This window comes from Rhinolophus hipposideros, assembly GCF_964194185.1.
Source record: "Rhinolophus hipposideros genome assembly, chromosome: 4".
NCBI classification, from domain to species: domain Eukaryota; kingdom Metazoa; phylum Chordata; class Mammalia; order Chiroptera; family Rhinolophidae; genus Rhinolophus; species Rhinolophus hipposideros.
The window spans coordinates 10,517,240-10,535,263 of NC_138050.1; the positions used below are offsets into that span (position 1 = coordinate 10,517,240).

At 43.5% G+C, this 18,024-nt stretch overlaps 1 protein-coding gene across 8 annotated transcripts in view; it reads right to left on the reverse strand.

Annotated features, from left to right (window-relative positions):
- Window positions 1-18,024, reverse strand: part of STARD13 (StAR related lipid transfer domain containing 13) — a 490,614-nt gene that overhangs the window by 2,278 nt on the left and 470,312 nt on the right. For all 8 annotated transcript variants that reach the window (XM_081045611.1, XM_081045612.1, XM_081045610.1 and 5 more), the window contains 6 exons: window positions 10,636-10,834; window positions 5,760-5,970; window positions 5,027-5,141; window positions 3,938-4,159; window positions 3,164-3,381; window positions 124-300 (listed from right to left, as the gene is read on the reverse strand). In XM_081045611.1, coding sequence (XP_080901737.1) covers window positions 124-300; window positions 3,164-3,381; window positions 3,938-4,159; window positions 5,027-5,141; window positions 5,760-5,970; window positions 10,636-10,834 — 1,142 coding nt within the window. The remainder of the gene's footprint in view (window positions 1-123; window positions 301-3,163; window positions 3,382-3,937; window positions 4,160-5,026; window positions 5,142-5,759; window positions 5,971-10,635; window positions 10,835-18,024) is intronic.

An 18,024-nucleotide genomic window follows, 5' to 3' on the forward strand; every position in this document is an offset into this window, starting at 1 on the left:
GGGGAAGAAGAAAAGTGAGAGAGGCCTAAATAATCCTCTATGAAAGCAGGTGAAGGGCTGGCGAATGTGCCCCTCGGGCAGACTCCAAGACCGCGCCTGCCACCCTGGGAAGCTCACACTTACTTCAGGTCTATCCTGCAGATGTGGGTCAGTCTCGACTTGCCAGAGCCGCATGGTTCTATTAAGTACTGGGAATCCATCACGATGGCTCGCACGCCGCCCATGAGCTGGGCTTCCTCGTGCTCCACGGAGAGGGACACCAGGGTACACATTCCTTTGGGCAAATCAGTCTTCCAGGTCCTGGAATGAAACAACCCGCGCTCAAAGTTATGACGAAGGGAGAAAGACAGACCTGAACCCAGTGCTTACGTTTACACTTACATTTTCCTGCTCAAATTCCAATCCTAGTCACTTGTATTAAGCGAATGATTTCCCTAAGTGTGGGTAAAGTTTATCCAGGGCAGTTCAAAGCAAGGGTCTCAGCTCTCAGACCCAGACTCAGAGGCCGGAAGTGTTCTTGCAGCACTCATATCTGCCTCTGGAACCAAAACGAGGCTGCAGGAGCTCCTGCCTGTTGTTGAAGGGCTGGCCTTACAGTTCTGGAATTGGGACTTGGTCATTCATTTGGTAAACATATATTGAGCCCAGGGAGGTGCCAGGCTCTGAGAAGCCCCCGGGGATACAGATACACGGTCCAGGAGGAGAAACAGAAATACAAAGAACTCTAAAACACCATAGTCAGTGCAGTGATATGGCTATGCGCTCTGGGATCATGTGGAAGGGAAGGGAAGGCATATGGGGAAGGCTTCCTGGAGGAGGTGATGCCCAATTCAAGTCTTAAAGGATAAATGAACTGGTGATGCTTAGCTTGAAGAAAACTAGACACATGTGGACTGCTAACTGTCTTCAACAAGCTGAGTGGCTCTTGAGTGGGAGAAGAAATCAATACAGTGGATTTGACTCCAGAAGTCAGAGATATGAAGACACATTGCAGTTCAGTGCAGAGAAGAGCTGCCTCACACTGCACTTTCCAAAAATGGAATGGTCTGTCTGAGGAGGTAGTGAGTTCCCTGTTACTGGAGCTATTCAAGTATAGAGAGGGCAACCACTTGGAAAAAGGCTGTCGATGGAAGTCAGGAGCCCTGTGTGTAAGAACCATTTCTACCACAAACTAAGTTTTATTATTTTCATCGCAGTTGTTTACGTCACAAATCCTATTCCCTCACATAGTCATCTCTTCTATAACTTGGTCCTGTCCTACGACACCACAAAGAGGAAATATTCTACATTCCCATCAAGGACTTGGAAGTAAGGAAGTGCCGCACAAACGCTTAGCAACTCTTCTAGGGGCGTGACAACTCTCTTTTCATGCATGATAATGTAATTAATAATAAACACTGACAGATGAACAGATGTGTGGGGATAAAATGGAAAAATCTTCAGTAACTCTCACTGGAAGCCCCTGAGGAACTAGAGAAGGGGACAGACTGAGAAGTAAACATGGTAATCCCGAAATGAGACCAGCCACGTACATACGAGCCTTGCCTGAAGACAGGCAAGTATCCCAGCTCTGTCACTTCCTCACCATACTTGTCACTTTCTACCTTCTGGTATCATAACCACAAGGAATTTGTGTTGCAGGAACCACTTCTGGTTCCTTGTTCATCCCTTTCAGTGCCAAGTTCTTTTCCTTCAGAGCCTCTCTGCCCACCCACTTTCTCCTTCAAGTCTTGGAGTAAATATGAAAACAGTGAGACTGTGCCCTGCCCACTATATTTAAAATTTTACCCCTTACTCTCCCCTTATCTTACTTATCCTCTCTATCCGTCTTACTTATTTATTGACCTCTCTCCCTGATGAAATATAAACCCTGAGAGAGCAGGCTTGTTGTGTGCTGTGCTCACTGCGGAGCTTCCAATGGTGCCTGGTACACGGTGGTGATGGAATGGAACACTCAGAAATGGCTGGCTGGTGGAGGGATGGAAGGAGCAGCTTCCACGCTTGGACTCAGGCCCTCGGCCTCCTCTGAGAGGAGGGAAGAGGCGCGCTCTGGCATGGCTCCATCCCCATGGCTGCCCTCCTAGAACTATTCGATTTGCTGCTTGCAGGAGTGGAGGTGTGAAGTTTAACTTCCACGAAATGACTGATATCCCTATCCCAGTAACTGTGGTAATGAGCCACTCTTATAAATGCCCACATTCTCCACCAGGATCCTAAGGTGGCTAAGATAAACATATGTATTTAGGGAAAAAGTGACCCTTAAAATTCAAGGTCCCACGGACCAACTCCAAAGGCATAAATAGCTTATGTGAAAAGTAACCTTTAGTTTGCCATCAAGACTAGTTTTATAAAGAAACTATTTTGAACATACATTGGGGAATTTCACTAGTGATTCCTTTCACACTGCTAATCCATGAGAAGAGATAGTGTTTGCCATTAGTTATCAATCAAAAGGGATACGTTGACTTAAATCGTATTTTATTTGCATTTCTTAGCCTCTGGAGTCCCTCTTCTTTCTGATTCAATACTGACTCACCAGCCCACATACACAGCTCTATTGTGCAAACTTCCGGTCACTGGCTGAGCATCCCATTACAAACCCAGATAGCAGGGGTCCGTAACCCAACCCGTAAATCAGAAGCAGTATTTCAACAGTAGATATTAAGACTTGCAAGCCTGGTCAGACCCTGGAATCTTAAAGGACATCTGTAAGTGGGACCAGCAGAGTGGGACCTTCAGGGCTGTGCCCAGGTTTCCAGGTACGGTAATGAACTATGGACATTGGAAATTACACACTCTAGTCTCGAGTTACACAAACTGAAGACTTGCTTTCCCAGAGGGAGAAAGGCAAAAGCAGGAGAAAGTACAGACTGGACAAACAGCAGCTATTCTCAGACTCTGTTCTGAGGAAATGAACAATATTTATGGCCTAATAAACCGTATGTTCCATAATGAAAGGGACCATAAGAGAGCCCGATAGAGCTGTAAATTGGGCAAAGAAACAGGAAGTCGGACATAAATAGAGCAAAGTCAATTTTTACTGAGGGAAAAGAGGGCGGGCTTAGTATTCCCAGTGCTGGCTGAATTTAGGTGGTAGAACGCTGCTTAATGCTTAAAATCTGCTTTAGAAACAGAATATATTTAACCCCAGAGACAGGCTTACCTGAGAACCACAAAGTCTCTGGAAGGATGGGGGGCCATGCTGTTCAACACGTACTGATAGATTTCTGTTTGCTTGTCCAGATTTTCCACAACCTTCCACTGCACAAAATCTTCATCCCACAGATGGCGCTCCCTCAGCACGCGATTCAAAACCACCGACGGTGGTGCTTCCACCTCCACGGAAGCTTTCCACAGCTTCAGAGGATTCCCATCTCCCACCTTGGGAAAGACCATCAAAGGCTGGAGGTCAACTGGTTCCAACAAAAACCTACCACATTTCAGTGGGTATTCAAAAAACATCACCGATTATATACCTTGAAAGAGTGATTATGGACCTTAGGTTTAAAACTGGTCACTTTTAAGTTTAAAATAATAAATAATGGTCACAAAAATAATAACCACCAACACACACAGTGCTTACTATGTGCCTAGTGCTGTTCTAATCCATTTAATTTTTTAATAGCTTTCCTCTGACAGCAGTGTTATTATTATGCCCATTATGAAACTGAGAAAACAGAGGCACAGAGAGGTGTGTGACTTGCCCAATGTCACACAGCTAAGAGAGCAGAGATGCGATTGGGAAGCAGAAATCTGGCGTCACAGTCTGCACGATGATTATATGCAACAGGGTTGCTTGGCAGTCTCTAGAAAGGGTCTTTGACCTGTGCATGTGTGTGCCAAGCCCTGTGGACAGCGGCTGTTTTTAAAGCAAAACAAATGCCTCGTCGTCAGATGTGGCTCTTTGGGGTTAATTTTTTCCGGCTCCTGAGATTACCTTTTTGAAAGCAAGGTCTGTATTGTCTGTGCTGGAACATGTGACCCATCCTTTGAACTTTTCCTTGGCTTCCTTCTGGAGGCCCTGGACGAGATGTTCCAAGTAAGTGAAGAAGGTGGCCCCGCTCTCCTCCAGCTGGTTCCCCAGGTCTTCCAGAGTTGGAGCGTGGATCTCAGCCTCCGCGTATGAGTTATGAGACTGGGCTACCATCTCAAGCGGAACCTGAGCCAATGGAAGCACCAAGGAGCAAAACTGAGCTAAAGAAATGCTGAGACTAATCGTTAGAGAAAACAGAGTCATTTCGTGAAAACCATGTATCGGCAACGGGTCGAGCGCCCCGGGCAAGAGATGTTTTCCTAAGATCGGTGGCAAGGCTGGTGGCGGGGGTGGGGTGGGGCTGCCTAGTCAGGAAACACAAATATGTTTCTGAGGCTATATTTATTTCTCAAAACATTGCAATGACTTCCCATTCATTCTTTCCATTTCCCTTTAATTTTCCCTTTAATGTATTTTTATTCATTTTGGCAAAATGTGGGCTCAGGAAACTTAAAGCACATAGACGTAAAGGAAATGTCAAATATGACTTAGAATTAGCTTTCCCATTTTAGGACACCTTTCCCATTTACAAATGCTACATTGACCACAAAAAGTATGCCAGGAGTCTAGTTCACTTACTTCTTCAACTTATCAGTGGCTATATTCATAAGCTACCATCACACACACACACACACACACACACACACACCCCAGAAACACACACAGATGTTGAACCTAATCAAGTCCTGAGGTAAAAATCAAATAGAACATAATTGGCTGGCTGGTCTTGAACTTGGCAACTGAAGGTGATGTAACTGTTCTCATAAAAACCATCATCGTGGTAGTAACCCCAAGTGTCTTTAACTGTCGAGCCTCAATTAGCTAGCTAGCTCCTCACTTGTCTTGGAGGCAAAGCCCAGAGCTATAGAGTATACTGTTGTCAGTATAAAACCAGGAACAAACAGACATAAGCCATGAATGTAACCACTATCCCAGGCATCTTATCTAGTTCTAAGAGCTATAAGGAAGGCACTGTAAGCCTTTTTCGCTCACCTCAAAGAGTTTGTCACATTCCATGATCATGTGGGCAAGGCCCTGAGCGGCCGCCAGATTCTCGTTGAGGTCCTTTTGATCTGGCTTCCCGGTGGCATATTTCTTCTGTATGACTCTGTAATCAAAGGGGACAGTCCTAGCAGATCCCAAATCCAAGAGCTTTTCCCAATACAGAGCTCATCCCTTTTGTTTTCTGTTCCTACCCAGATGCTCTCCAGATCCCAGCCTGTCTCATTTCCAAATAAAAACAATGACCACACATTTAAGTTATTCTGAGTCAGGCTGAGAGTCTGACAGTTCATAATGAAAAACCTTGAAAAAATAGAAGGGCAGGAATAACTTTTGGGGGAGAAACGAATCTATTTTTCCCAAGTTTGAAACCACTTCACTGCAACCTCCTATGCTTGGGCCTTGAATCCAGCCCTTTTCTTGTTAAAGACTGTGAAATACTACGTCGTACTTTTCCCCTCCTTTCCACTCACACACAAAAAACAAAACGAAACCCCTCAGGTTTTCTGGATCACAATAGGCATTCTTCAATACTACTTTGACAATTCTACGAATCTGAGCACACAAATTAGGTTATCTGGAAATATTTTCTGATTGCAAATTAAGTGCTGTCAAATCCTCAAGTTGAAATCCAACACAAGGTATCTTGTTTTTTTTTTCTTCCCCCAATGAATTGTGGGGAATACCTAGTTTAGGATTACTGTTGTTGATGAGTAAAACTCACCTGGGGGAGCTTTCTTTCTTCAATAAGTTGAGATGAAAGAGAGAGGGGGCCAGACACACAGCCAAGTTCATGGGTGTCATCTGATTCTCTTCCACCAAGTTGACCACGTCGTTGAGGAAGCACAGGAGCGTCTGCAGGACTTCCCTGCTCTCATCTGCCAGCAGCAGGATGGCGGCCTGCACCGCCGGCAGCCGCTGCTCTTTGGGGACATCTGTGGAAAAGGGGGTGCCAGGCCATTAGAGGTACAGCCCCAGGAAGAGCCAGCTGGGAGAAAGTGAGCAAGCTCCGCCTTCCTGACCTGAAGACACACTCAGGGCCGCCACCATCATCATCATCATCATCATCTTCAACATGATCATCCACTAACAACACAAAGAAGTAAGTAATTGCTTTGTCCTCACAGGTGGTGACAGGCAGAGTTGGGAGGGGAACCCCAGCACTCTAACTCTAGAACCCACAGTCTTAACAACGAGACAGTCTTTGGAAAGAAACACCCTGTCCTGGCTTTTCATAGCCTGAGCAATCCACCTGCTCACCTGTTTTCAAACTGTTTTTCTGTTCCGGTTAAGTTGGTGATGGGCTGGAGCTCTGTCCACCTGACTTCCCTCCTGCCCACCTCCCACCACACAACTTGTGAAGCACCCTCAGGATGCCCAGCGCACTGTGGGACAGGATTTGGAAACCTGTGTTAGGGGACAGCAGCCTCACCTTTCCCTACCCCTCGTGGAGCAGCCAGGCATGATGTCAGCTTGGTGCAATGAACCACGAGTGGTGGGGTTGAGTTGGCCGGCACTCTGAACTGAGGCCACAGGGTCAGCCTAGCACATCCTTCTCTTTCCTACAAGTCACCAGTGCTTGGTGCAAAGGAGGCACGTGGCACGAGGCACCCAAGGTCACCTGTTCCATAATCTTGAAGGTGATGGACATTGAGGCTGAGCTTGGGGAAGAGAAACCAGGCTCCCTAAAGTTATAGGGAACGGATGGCCCATCTCAGGCCCGTTCCCCTTTGGGGGGATCCTTGTGGTGGTGATGACACCAGCGATGGTCATGTAGGCTTAAAAGGCAATTGGCCCCAACCGTAGGGAGTGAACAAAAAGGAAAAATCACTGCAAACGGGAGCTAGGTGCTGCATTTTGCTGCCCCCTGGCTGTGTTTCTTTCAGCCTGACTCACTGCCCTTACTCCTCTCACTCTAGGAAGACACAGGAGTTCACTTGGGTTCACATTGCTGTCTTTCTTAAGATATACCATGTTCTAGAACAGGTCTCTGCAGTAGGCTGTCTGTGCTTGGAGGGGTGGGGAGATGTGCTTGCTCGTGAAAATCAGTGAGGTCTGGGAAGAAAACAGAATATCCAGGGGTGTTTATGTTTTCTCTTGTGCTTTAAAAAGATTGATTGGATGTGTTTTACAATGGGCACAGTATATCATAGTAGAGCACAATATATTTATATGATTAAATATAAATCAGTTTCCATGCTCAGATGTTTACTACTGGTAGGGGTGTATGATATAAAACATGTGGAGCCTGCTGCTCTGGAGGGGCTGTGGTGTGACCCTCGGCCCAGGTCCTGCCCCTCTCCATCATCGTACTCCCTGGGGCTGGGCACACTCTTCGCTCCAGTCAGTCAGCAAATCCAAATTTCTGGAGAAGCCTGATTGTGCACTCAGCATCCTGGACCCCACCCCACCCCCCCTACGTCCACAACATACTGGCTGAAGGTAGACCTGGGTTTAGTAGAGAAGAGCCATTTTGTTCAAATTATGTAAAACCTCTTTTCTTTTATTCTTGCTTGTGCTGAAGCGGAAGCACATACTACTAATGACTTCAAGTTTGTCATTGAAGTGTTACACATTCAGCTTCAGTCATTGAATTGCTTTCAAATATGCTGCTTCAGGTGGGATGTCTAGTGTATGCATTGTCTAACTTTAGATTACCAACCTTCTCCTCCATGCCAAAATTTCTGAAGTCATCTGCCAAAGCTACATGTGGTCTCAACTTCCTTTCTACTCATTTGCTCCTTTATCCCTCAGAAAATATCCTCTGTCCATTACTTTCTACTAAAAATGTTTCCGAGTGTCAACTATTAATCCCTAAATTCAGCATTCGCTTTGGAGCCCATCCTTTGACCTTCCTGTTACACAGGGCACTCCTGGGAGTCCTGGCTCTCAGACTATTCTAGATCTGCATCCCTAAGTGCCGATACTTTGTGACCATGTGGATAGCTAGCAGCATGTCAAAATCAACATCCAGTCGATTCTGAACACCTCTCTCCTCCTTGCCCCCAAGTCAGCTCTTTGCCTCTCTACCTTTCTATATTCTCCCAGTCATTGAGCTTTAAGATTATAGAGTTGTCTTTGATCCCTCCATTCTTCTCCATCCTGCAGACGAGTGGGTTTCAAATACTTTCATTAGCCATCCAACACTCTAATTAATAATTTGATGCAAATCCAAGGAAGAACACATCTACAATTGGAACTGCTCTAGAGAACGGGAGGAAGAACTGTCTCTCCTTCCCCAGTAGTAGTTTGGAAACTTGGACTCTATCCATGGGACATATTTCTGATCTCAGTGCTGAAAGTTGCTGCAGGTAATCCAGAGTCTCAATTAATGTGCTAGCTCCCTAACCCTCCAATCTTGGCTAGTCTAACACCTCTCATTCAACACTTCCAGATTCATGGTCAAAATAGCGTTCTGATGGGCATGCACCCTTATGGCAGAAACAAGCTTGGAAACCTACTCGATATTCTTCTTCCTCTATAGAACACACGTTCTGTTCAGGTGTGGGCTGTAATGTGCTCTGGGAAGCTGGGCCCTTCCCTCAGACCCAGGGAATTCCACTCCTCTTTCCAGTGATTGATTTAGGGGAGAACATGTCAACCATTTCTGGTCTGTGCCAAGCACCAAGATAGATGCTAGGAGCTTCTGTAAATTTATTTCCCTGATAAAAAATGCCCAAGGAGAAGCCCTCTGTCCTCTTCTGACCTTTGAATGTGATTTTGGGAAGATGTGATAATTCTAAGTTGTGGCAATCATACTGCGACCTTGAGGGGATCACCCAGAGAGGTGACTTCAGCCTTGGTATCACTGAGTGGTATTAACTGGCTCTGGAATTATTTAACTCCAGATTTCTCTTTATGTGCATTATATAATGTCCTTATTGTTTAAACAACTGTTGGATTTTTGGTTCTGTCTTTACAGCTGGGAGCCTCTTAACAACACCCTATAGTTCCCCAACGTTAAAATGAATCAAATACGAGTTCTTTGCCCTAACAGTCAATGCACTTCCTCGGTATGTCCCCAGCCTAATTTTTCAGTGTCCTTCGGTACTGTGCAGTTACCACCCATGCCAGCCAGACGAATATTGTCATCTCCTGACACAGGCTCATGCTGCTTGCTTCACTCAGCATGTGTGCCTCATGTGTCTCAACGTTCAGCTGGTTCCCCACCACGTCCTTGCTCATCATCTCAGCCTCCTTGGTTTTCTGTAATCTTATGGAATTTCTCCAATCTTGCTGGACTGCAGTATTTATGCGTATGTCTCATCTCCCTCCACTGTAAATCCTTAAGAGCAGAGGTGTGTCTCATCCATCCACGTGCTCTGCATGGCTCGGCATAATGCCTTGTATATAAGGAACATTCAGTAAGTGTTTGCTCAGCTAGAATAACTCCTGTTTTGATTTGCTTTCTTGCTGGTGAGTCTCAGAAAGGGCCAAAGGCATTGATTTCTTGGAAATACTCTGACTTTAACCTTAGACTAATGTCAACCTGAACCTGAGAACTGATTAAATGTAAAGACTTGTATATGGTACTTCCAAATCACAAGGGAGACTTAATTGAAAAATGCAGCTCAACCTCTTATGGCAACAACGTCATGAAGTCCTGTGTTTGGTCTCTAGTGACAGGTATCATTCATTTAACTTACCCTACTCATTTGGACAAAATAATATTTATTTAGTGGATCACCACTTTATCCTGTGTTTACAAATGGTTCTTATTATCATCCTTTTTGAATCTGAGATATTATAGACTCCTAATTCCTGTAGCAGGGATCATCTTCAGATTGGATTGATTTCATGTTGAGGTCCATTTAAAGTACATTTTGCTGAAAACTCAAAGCGCACAAGCCAAATGTTTTATTTTTCCTAAAGAATTGTGATTTGGACAACCACCTAATTTATAATGATGACATTATCCTATCTAGAAGAGAGTCTGCATTCACTTCTATTATATATCCCCCTATGCAACTACCTTTAGCAGAATAGGCTTTTTAATAAAAAATTGTTGTTCTCATGATTATTTGAATTACAGAGGCTTGGGTGAAAATTCTCAATTTAACATCACTTAAAAAGTACCAAGTGAAAATATACATTACTTGAATTAAGCATAAACCTTGATTTGGTTTGCTTACTTTTCACCAATTAAAACACACTGTATTAAAATACATTTGTCTTTTATTTCTAGTTGTTTTAACAATTTTGGCTTTGACTTTCATATGTCCCAAGAAAATGTTTACTTTAAAAAAAATTAAATAGATTTTTAAAAACACCTATATACAAAATAAGTTCTATTGTGTCCCCTTTTGATTTTAAATGTATTAAAAGTACACTGAAAGTTAGTTTTAAATTTTATGTAAAACCCTATCGAGGAGGAAAATTTTGATGTCAAAAAGGAATATTCAGATGCATAAAACATGGCCTGGATATTTCCATATCAAACTGAACACAGTTTACTTCTGGAGAGGAGCGTAGAATGGTAACTTTCATATACGTCTTTATGGATTCATGCATTACTTGTATAAGTAAACCTCAGTCTATAGAGATTGTTTTTAAGTGGCCAGGTGCACACAAGCATTCTGATCTGCATTACTGCCACTTACACTGATAGATGTGGAGGAAGGTCTCGCTGAGCTTGTTGGTGAAAAGAGGTTCAGGGAGGTCCCGGAAGAACTGTTTCACCATATCTGCCACGTCATAAGCGGACTGGTCCTCATAGCTGACGTTCTCAGGGAAGTGCTCATTCATTTGACGTAAGGCATGGATTCGAGATTTCACGCCTGATTTTCGAAAAAGACCCACCTGAAACAAGTCACAGGGACATGTTAGCGAGGCCACCTTGGCTCCAGACATTCTCTTCCTCTGGCAATCACCTTGGGAGTGACGAGAAGGCATGGGACCTGGACTGGATGAGCAGCAATTGCTGACAAACTGGTAAATTACTAGCTGAGCTATTAGGTTGGTGCAAAAGTAATTGCGGTTTTTGCAATTATTTTTAACCTTTGAAACAGCTATTACTTTTGCACCAACGTAATACTTTGCGTAGCAGCTGAATACTGATTCCTGTCCTATAAGATGAAGGTTAGAATAATAACAAGCCCACCTCACAGGGCTACTGTGGTGACTAAGGGAGAAAATATATGTGACTGTGCTTTGTAATCTGTAAAGTCTTATAACACAGTAGATGTTATTATTTCATTCATTTATTCAACACACAGTGATTAAATACCCCCTCTATATCAGGCATACTTGCAGCAACTGTAAGGGGGGTACATAAGGGGTATTCAATATAGGAGGCATTAGTGAGCAGACAAAATTCCCTGCCCTCTAGTGCTTACGTTTAAGTGGGGGTTTTGAGAAAGTTTGGTTAGTGGCAGGTTTGGTGGATCCTGGAGAAGCAACCATATCCACTGTCCCTTTGAGGGTGAGGTTAATGGAGAATTCACTCACAAAACAAAATAGTACCATAAGCATGTATTTAGAGGTAAGAGTCTTACTTGCTTTTCTTCTTCGAAATCCTGTAACACTTTCTATGTATGTTTTTCTTGTGATGCCTGGCACTTATTACTCGGCCTGGTTAGTTAGTATGTGCCTAAACTCTGGCTCTAGTATGAATGATTCCTGGGTGGCTTTTCTTCAGACTTCAAGACATTGCCTTATGCCGTTTTCATCTCTAAGGCTTGGGCTCCTGTCCCGCTTAACGTATAAATGGAGCCTTAGGCGCCAAGGAGATAACGCCCCCAAGAGGGATGAGTGAGGTGAAGCAGAGCCCATGAGAATGGAGCTGCCTGTAGTGGCTGGCAGGTTGTTCTTGGCCCTCTAGACTGCGCACTCTGGATGGACCTCTGCCCCCAAAGAACTGAGCTAACCTGGGACCCACTTAAAGTGAATGAGTATGTCTGCTATTTTATTATTTATGTATATATGTATGTATTTACTTATTTTAGTTAGTTTCAGGTGTACAAAACAACATAATGATTAGACATTTACATCCCTCATAAAGTGATAACCACAAAAGTCTACTACCCCTCTGATACCGTACGTAGCTATTACAATGCCATTGACTATATTCCTTCCTCTGTACTTTACATCCCGTGACTATATATATTGTATGTCTGCTATTTTTAAATGTGTGGAGGGCATTGAATTGCTCCAAACTGAGCCCTTCCACCCTCAATCTCCACTTTCCAGATTCCCCAAGGGCTTACAGGTTAGCCCACTTCCTAAAAGCAAGGTGGGAACATTCTCGAGTGGTCAGACAGGTAAGCAGTGGCCCCCTCCCTGGAGCTGGAGAAACACGCCAGGTAGCCTCACCGCTGCTCTGCCTGCCAGGCAGGCCCCCACTGAAGTCCAGGTGTCTGAGGAGAGCTCTCTTGGTTGCTGCTGAACATGGAGAGCAGCCCTGATTCTTTTAAATTGCAGTAACAGCAAGGGAAGAATTCTAAGCAATTAGAGAACACTCAGGTTTTTCTATATGTCAGCTGAATGGATCGCAGGGGAAACGATACCCTGCTACTTTCTGTAGCAATAAAAGCGGAATTCTTAGTAACACAACTTTGCATTCCAAGGCTTATCACCCTAATTCTGAAGATCAGGATATTCAGGCATGTTGTCATATTAAAACATTAACTGCATTTTTCTCTTTTATCCTTAAAGTTTGGAATGTCTAGAAAATGCAACCCTTTTCCATACTTAGGGACTCTCCAAGAAGAATCTAAAGAACATTTATTTTCCTCTGGCAACTACTCCAAATTTCATCCAAGTGCATAAGAAGAAAGCATGTACTGTCAAAAGAAAAATTCAAGATGTCAAATGAGTGATTACTGAAGTGAGATCCAGCCTGAATTGTTTACATCTCAACTCTTCTAATTCTGGAAGGAGGCCCAGGCCTTGGGGCTGTCTGCACAGGAGTTCTCAGAATCATGGAGCCCAAAGGTAGAATTCTTAAGTGTGACTCACAAACATTTATCCTCACAACTCATGTGAGTTGGTGTTATTCTGTCGGAGAATTCCTGTTATTATGATTTTTTAACAGCAGAGAAATATTGATCAGGATCTATAAAAAGAATAAAGTAGACAAGTGTTTGTGTGAAAATTGCTGAACACGGTTCCTATTTTGTCCACTGTGTCTTGCTGGCTTGGTTTCTGGAACACACCAAGATACCTGTACACACACATCCCAGTGCTGTTTTCTGTGTATTGTTCTGTTTCCAACTTTCTTTCTAGTTTCAGCAAACATTGCTATTTTAATTACTTCAGACATGTCTGGAACACTCTAGCTGTGGGCTGCGACCTGCTTGTTCTGACTTAGATCTCACAGGATGTCCAGACAGTTGTCAGGTATTTATTTGTTCCGCCTCCAATTCTGACAATAACCTTCCTGTCCCACCCTTGTCTTCCAAGGTTCGGGGGAAATATCTGTGGGTTCTATCGATTTGTCTTGGAAGCACAGAAGGACATTTCTTTCCTAAACCTAATAAAGAAAAGGTGATCTGAAATCAGATCAGATTCCAGATGTCATAACTGAGGATGGCAGAAGGGAAAGGTGAAAAGAACCCCAGTCTTCAAAAATGTCCCTGAGCTGATGGAGGAACTAACCCTGCAACCACCCTACTTCTTGACTTCTTAGGTGAGCTCATGAATTTCATACTGTTTCAGTCATTTTGGGGGTGGGGCTTCTGTTACTTGCAGTGGAAAATTGGATGCACACAGTAAGTGGAAGTTTCTTTAAATGGCGCAAATGTCCTTAGACCAGAGTGGAGAACTTCTCCTACCTGCCTTTCTAGAACAATCCTGGGTGGTAGCACGAGTCAGTGCCAATAACCATTTCTTCTTTTTTGAAAAGTTTCCAAAGCAGGGATAAAATTTGCATTTTTGGCTAAATTTTTTTTTTCCCCAAGTAAAAAATGGAAAACTGAAAAAAACTTTTAAAATCCATTGCTTCTAAGGGCCTCTTTGTCATCACCACTGACGGAGGCTGCCCTGGATTCCTTAGCTTCATAAAGAGGGAAACCCAAGGACAATTTGCCTCTATGTCTGTCATTGGTGGGCAAGCGACCTGGGTAGTCACACAGGGCCTCATGTTTGGTTTAACGCTCTGCTGTCACCGTTTTGAAATTCTTAACTCATGATCAAGGAATCTCCCATGGTCATTGTGCGAATTACATAGCAGGTCCTGCTCTCATTGATCTTTAAAGCACAGCTCACACACTCTCTCTGACGAGGGAAGAATGGTAGTCAGCAACACAAAATGTATTGTATAAGCATCACTCTTGCAAGTGATCTCTCATTTTAAAGGTAAAAGGATGAGTGGTGGGTGCTTCTTTGGTCTAGTCTGACATCCCTCTCTCTTTTGTCTTCCACCTAAACTCAGCTGTGCAAAAACAAGCTCTAAAGTTATAATTGAAAAAGAGGCCCCAGGGCCTCATTCATCTCATCTGAGGTAGGTAACAGGGCCAGCAGTGGGTAGAGGACACTTGTACTGAGTAGAAGTGTCTTCCCAGCTTATTCCGGCTTTTAAAATTCACTACACCATTAGAAGGAGAGGTTGGGCATGAGTGCTGCATTAGAATTCAAGTTTCATCTAAATAATATTAACTCTCCTCTTGGCTTCCAGTTTATGCTAATCTTTTCAGTACTTAATGAGGTTTATCAGGACTTCCATTTCCTCTTCTTTAGAAATGTGCTCAGCTAATGAAGAAAGGTTGGTTTTGTTCAGAAGGCAAGGCCCCTAACAATGGGATGCAGCGCGTTCTGATTTTGAGCACGGTGGGGGTAGTCACTCCCTGCAGTGACCTCATGTTCCACAGGAGCTGGGTAGAACCTATCCTTCTGTGCACAGTTGGTTTAGGGCAGAAAGAAAAGCTCAGCGCACAAAGCAAGGCCCCTCTCACACACTGCTATGTCTGAACACAAACGGGTCATAATTGAAGGCTAAACTTCCTTATTTCATCTGCAGCCAGTTGCCAGGGCGAAAATGGATACGCTGTGTTTCATCATATATAAACGGCTCTGCACTTGGGAGTGTAGGAGGTGAAAGGTTGGCAGGGTTTCAGGGCTCTGTCTCTCACTGTTTGTGATGAATGCCCCGTGTTGCAGATGAAGGCTCCGCATAAGGGGAAGGGGCCCACTTCGCGGCAGGAAGCCTGTCTTTGCAGTCAGGGCAAATCCCTGGGAGAGTCCTGGATAGTGGTGTGAGGGGACCACACAGAGGGAGGCCATGCCAGTCACATGTGGTTTAGCGGAAGGATATTCTGAGACATTCTGGTCTTCTACGACCCTGGCTGGGGCTGAGGTCTCCAGATCCTGTGCAGACCTGAATCTTTTCCGTTCAAAGGAGGTGCTGTTGGTGCAGAAAGAATATTTGTCTAGTGTCACCTTCACTCCTTCCTTGTTACTCTTGCCCCCTCTTTGTTTTCTGATTCATTCACTTTTATTTACTCTTGTTCACTCTAGAGTCTCCAGGACAGCTTCTCTCTTGAGCCTGGTTTTCTTCATTATGTTTTTCTAGTTTTCCCCGGTTCCCTTCCTCTTACTGCCTCATTCTTCACAGGCAGCAGAGGAGGGTTGGGGGCTCTGGTTGCTTTCCACACTGTGTGATGACCAAGGGGAGGGACATACACGAGGGGAACCCCGCTGGTATTGAGGCCTCATAAGGTGTAACTAGCGATGGTCAAAGTTCCTTTGATTCTTACTTTTGACTGATTCGAGAGAGGACTACCTTATTCATTTTGGTTACATTGAGAATCAGTATCTAGGTCCTTGAAATGAGTCTTTCCGATGAAGCTTTGCCAGCACACTGTTTTTCTGTGTGTCATTCTTCCACATTTAAAAAGTCATTATAGGCTTGATATAGAGAATAAACCAGTGAGTGAGGAGGGATTGAGGAGGTTTTAGTGTCCACTAGCTTTCTCTCTATTCATGACTTTTTCTTCGAACAGGAGACGGGACCCAATAACAGGAGTGGTACTAGTGCTGCATGTTCTAGAATCTATGGGACCATGACTGGATCTCCATCTACACTAAAGACTGTAGTAAGGAGAGCAGTAGTATTACAAGTCATTCATGTATACCCTATCGTGTTCAGGAAGGAATTCACGGTGACTTACAATGATCTATAAAATACAACACAATGCAATTAAAGATAATAGATGAGAAAATCCGAGTAAAAGGAAAATAAAGATAGAAAATGGTAGCTAGCTAGGAATGAGGCAGATACACAACATTTGTGACAAAAAAAATCATATATATTTATTACTGGCAGAGCACATATTGGGCTCCAATATTTCTAGCAGCCAATACAGAGAGGAAAACATACCCAGATGAATAAGTCTGGTGCTCTTAATATAAAAACAGACCAATTGTCCAAAAACAACATGGTGGTTTCAGGTGTTGGGGCTAGAGGAAAAAATTCTTCATTCTCACAAAGGATACTATATCATGTAATGATCAACATCATCAACAAAATCCTAATGGCAAATTCATCAATGAGTTGTTTCGGGCCACTTCTCAAAGTGCCTCTCAATGCTAGACATGGCATCTCCCCAAAGTCCACTAGGGACAACTAATTCCAATGGGTGGTAGTAGAGTGCAGTGGTTAAAAATGTGGACTCTGGAGTCAGGCAGGTGTTCAAGCAAGTGTTGTTGGCTCCACGATCACCACCTGGGAGATAACACCACCCAGGGCAGATGTGGGGTTAAATAAGGCCATGAATACAAAACACTTAGTATAATTCCTCAAACATGCTGGACACTCAAGAGAGGTTATTATTCTTATTGAACTAATGGCATAAATGGCCTAAATTTCCTTTAGGCATTCCTGAACAAATACTGTTTTCTCATAATAGAGATTTTGCTGATAAGCATTAGCTGGCCATTCATTAGACTGTCTGAAACAAAATATTTTCTGTGCTTGGTAAAATGCAGAGCCAAAACCTCTAAAAGAATCAGCCAAAAGGGGGGATGAGTGTTATATGTCCTTATAAAAATTAAGAAGCTTGGAAAAAGACATGGTTGAATAAAAGCCTATCCTCCACAAAACATAATCTTGTATTAACTAAACCAGGGGTGTCAAAACTGCGGCCCGCGGGCCAACTGCGGTCTGCAATCCATTGTTAATTGGCCCGCAGCAAATTCCAAAAATATATTTAGTTTACTTAAATAAACCAGGTGAGGCAATATGTACTTCACCTCGAGTGAGTGGCTCAGCTGTTTGTGTATTTTACAGCATATGGCCCTTGGTGAAAAACGTTGAAAAAAGTTTGGACACCCCTGAACTAAACCAACAAAAATACAATTGAGACCACAAAGTCCTCACCAAAGGGCATGGTTGCAATACTTTCAGGGCTATAAAAGAGATTACAGTGGGTATTTCCAAATATTCATCTTAGCCCACCTCTCCAAAAAAGTTTTCGTGATAAAATACCCATAGATCATCTATCTACCTTTGATTAATGTGTGTTTTTGGTAAAAGCTCTACAATTTACAAAATTAAATAAAAATTTAAAGCTTAAGTAGCCAGAATCATTGGTTTGCTCTATTGGGATGTCATTCACAAGTCCATGTTGGGGAATCTGCCAAAGATAAGTATCGTAGTTTCAGACATGTGGTCTGTTGCCTTTTTTTCTGAGAAATAACAGCCAAAGCAATAAGGCTATTTCTCAAAACAAGACAGCCATCACCACAACAGCAATAACAGCAACCACTCCTGCTCATTACTATGACATCTAAATATGGAAAATTGTATATCTGTATAGTCTCGCTATTAGGAGTGGGAGGGGAAAAAGGGGATCATGCATTTAGTTGTCACAAAGCTGGCACCAAAAGAAGACTTATTCCTATTCTGTTCCACTGAAAACTGGTATCTGATTCATCAAGAGACCATCCTGATGCTAAGTACGATTTCAGTATTGGGGGAGATAAAGGCATCAGTAGTCATGTATTTTGAGTTCTTGTAGCTTAGCTCATTCTTGTCCACTGAGCCCAAGGCTAAG